This window comes from Sinocyclocheilus anshuiensis, unplaced genomic scaffold (genome assembly GCF_001515605.1).
Source record: "Sinocyclocheilus anshuiensis isolate Anshui unplaced genomic scaffold, SAMN03320099.WGS_v1.1 scaffold1430, whole genome shotgun sequence".
Classification (NCBI taxonomy): domain Eukaryota; kingdom Metazoa; phylum Chordata; class Actinopteri; order Cypriniformes; family Cyprinidae; genus Sinocyclocheilus; species Sinocyclocheilus anshuiensis.
In genome coordinates this window covers 205,736-208,187 of record NW_015555721.1, presented here as the reverse complement: position 1 = coordinate 208,187, position 2,452 = coordinate 205,736, and the positions used below count along the sequence as shown (strand labels likewise).

Sequence of the window (2,452 nt, the reverse complement as noted above, 5' to 3'; positions counted from 1 at the left end):
CCCTCCACAGATTTTCTATAGGATTGAGGTCTGGCGACTGGCTAGGCCACGCCATGACCTTAATGTGCTTCTTCTTGAGCCACTCCTTTGTTGCCTTGGCGGTATGTTTCGGGTCATTGTCATGCAGGAAGACCCATCCATGACCCATCTTCAGTGTTATGGCTGAGGGAAGGAGGTTCTCGTCCAAGATTTTACAGTACATGGCCCCGTCCATTTGCCCCTCAATGCGGTGAAGTCATCCTGTACCCTTAGCAGAAAAACAGCCCCAAAGCATAATGTTTCCACCTCTGTTCTTGACTGTAGGGATGGTGTTCTTGGGGTCATAGTCAGCATTTCTCTCCCTCCAAACACGGCGAGTTGAGTTAATGCCTTACCTCATGAGGCGAGATCTGGCACGGAGCTCCAGACCGAGGCCGATTGATGGTTGTTTTGTATTTCTTCCATTTCCGAATAATCGCACCAACAGTTGTCTCCTTCTCACCAAGCTTTTGCTGATGGTCCTGTAGCCCATTCCAGCCTTGTGCAGATCTACAATCTTGTCTCTGACATCCTTTGACAGCTCTTTGGTCTTGCCCAAGGTGGTGGGAGAGGTTGGAATGGAAGATACAGATTGTGTGGACAGGTGTCTTTAATACACCTAATGAGCTGACATTAGGAGTAATTTCTTAAAGTGACAGGACTAATCTGTGTTCCACATGGGCACATAACCAATCTGTGGGAGCCAGAATTCTTGATGGTTGGTAGGGGATCAAATACTTTTCACTCACTGAAATGCAAATCAATCTCTAACCTTTATATAATGCGTTTTTTCTGGATTTTTTGGTTGGTATTCTGTCTCTAACCATTAAAATAAACCTACCATAAAAATTACAGACCCTTAATTTCTTTGTAAGTGGGCAAACTTACAAAATCAGCAGGGGATCAAATAAATAATTTTCCCCACTGTAAATATCTACATTTGAGTAGTTTTGTTAAAAACAAATATGGATTAACATAAATGTAAGATGCAGTATGCAGATGCAAAAGCTCTTAACCTGTGTGTTTTTGGCTCCTTCCTACAGTTAAACCAATCATCAATGAGACCAAACTGCCCTCCGTAGTGCATGTGTTTCGAGGCTATCCAGAGGTGCTTGTTTGTGAAGCAGAGGGAAACCCAAAACCAACAATCAGCTGGAGCCTCGGCGCATATGACACAGTACATAGCACACATAGTGAAAAACTTAATATAACAGAGTCAACACCTGAGGATCTGTACTGCACTGCAAGCAATTCTGTTGGCAGGAAGACCAGACATGTAAAAGTGTCCATACAAGGTAACTATGCATTTGTGTGTCATTTTCCATTAACCATGTTTCAGTTTAGTAATACTGACGGTAATACTACAGAAAGGAATTGTGTCTGTTTCACAATTGTATGTTTTGTATTTGTTATTCTGATATTAAACAAAATATATGTTTTGGTTATATTAAATATGCATTTAATATAATGTATTAATAATAATATAATTTTATTATGAAAAAACAATTTAATGGTATGTTGTCAGGATAGATTTTATGTAACATCATTTGAAGTTCCTCTGTTAAAAATCACAGATGCATGTGATTGATTCTTTTTGTCTTTTACCTATTTGTCTTTGACTAATGCAAATTTCATTCTTCCTTCCTAAATCAATTTACACACTTTCTGATTTCTGCACAGCATCTTTTGCGGTTAGTGTTTTGGTCTTTCACAAAGTATTTACATTTTTGTAAGAAGCTGCTTGGTTTGTTGGTCTTGTAATGCTCTGCTTGCAGTGTTAGTGTCACTGTGATCACATTATGGCTTATTATATTTAAGTGTTATGGCTTGTGTCATTGTTGTCTTGCATGGGTTTTTCTAGACTTATTTAGATTAGCATGCATGATGCAGTATAGTGATCTATCCTAAGTTTTGCTTGCTTGGATTTCATTCACTAAATTGCTGATTTACTCATATATTTGTTTTTATTTTTGACACAGAATTACATACCCATAATATTAGTCATTATTGGTGCTGTAGTGGTGGTCATCTTTGTCATCTTCATCTACATCTACTTGACCTACTACAAAAAAACCAGGATGGGCCATTATGATGTGAAGAGGCCCAATGCATGTAAAGAACTCTTAGCGCAGCCAGAACAGTCCGCGTGAAGGAACTCTGTCAGAGCATTATCTCTGCTTTGGTTATGTTTCCCTCATTTTGGATCCCTCTGCTGAGCCTCACTGTCCACAGTCAGATCAGTCGGATCAGATTGTGACGAGAAATCATATGGATCAGTGTTATTTCACTTCACTCTAAGATCCAGCTGACAAGCTTGTTGATCAACTAAAAATGGTTGAGTAGCATCCTTATTAGGCTTTTATTGGATTCTTGTATGCTTTTATAAAGATACTATACTTATATTGTGTGTTTCAGGCATATTGATCATTCTGAA

The 2,452-nt window shown here is 38.9% G+C and overlaps 1 protein-coding gene across 1 annotated transcript in view; it reads left to right on the top strand.

The window, feature by feature from the left end:
* LOC107672430 (vascular cell adhesion protein 1-like) overlaps positions 1-2,452 on the top strand; it is a 31,152-nt gene that overhangs the window by 14,354 nt on the left and 14,346 nt on the right. Inside the window, exon 4 of the mRNA XM_016465617.1 lies at positions 1,062-1,313. Within this exon, the coding sequence (XP_016321103.1) occupies positions 1,062-1,313 (252 nt within the window). The remainder of the gene's footprint in view (positions 1-1,061; positions 1,314-2,452) is intronic.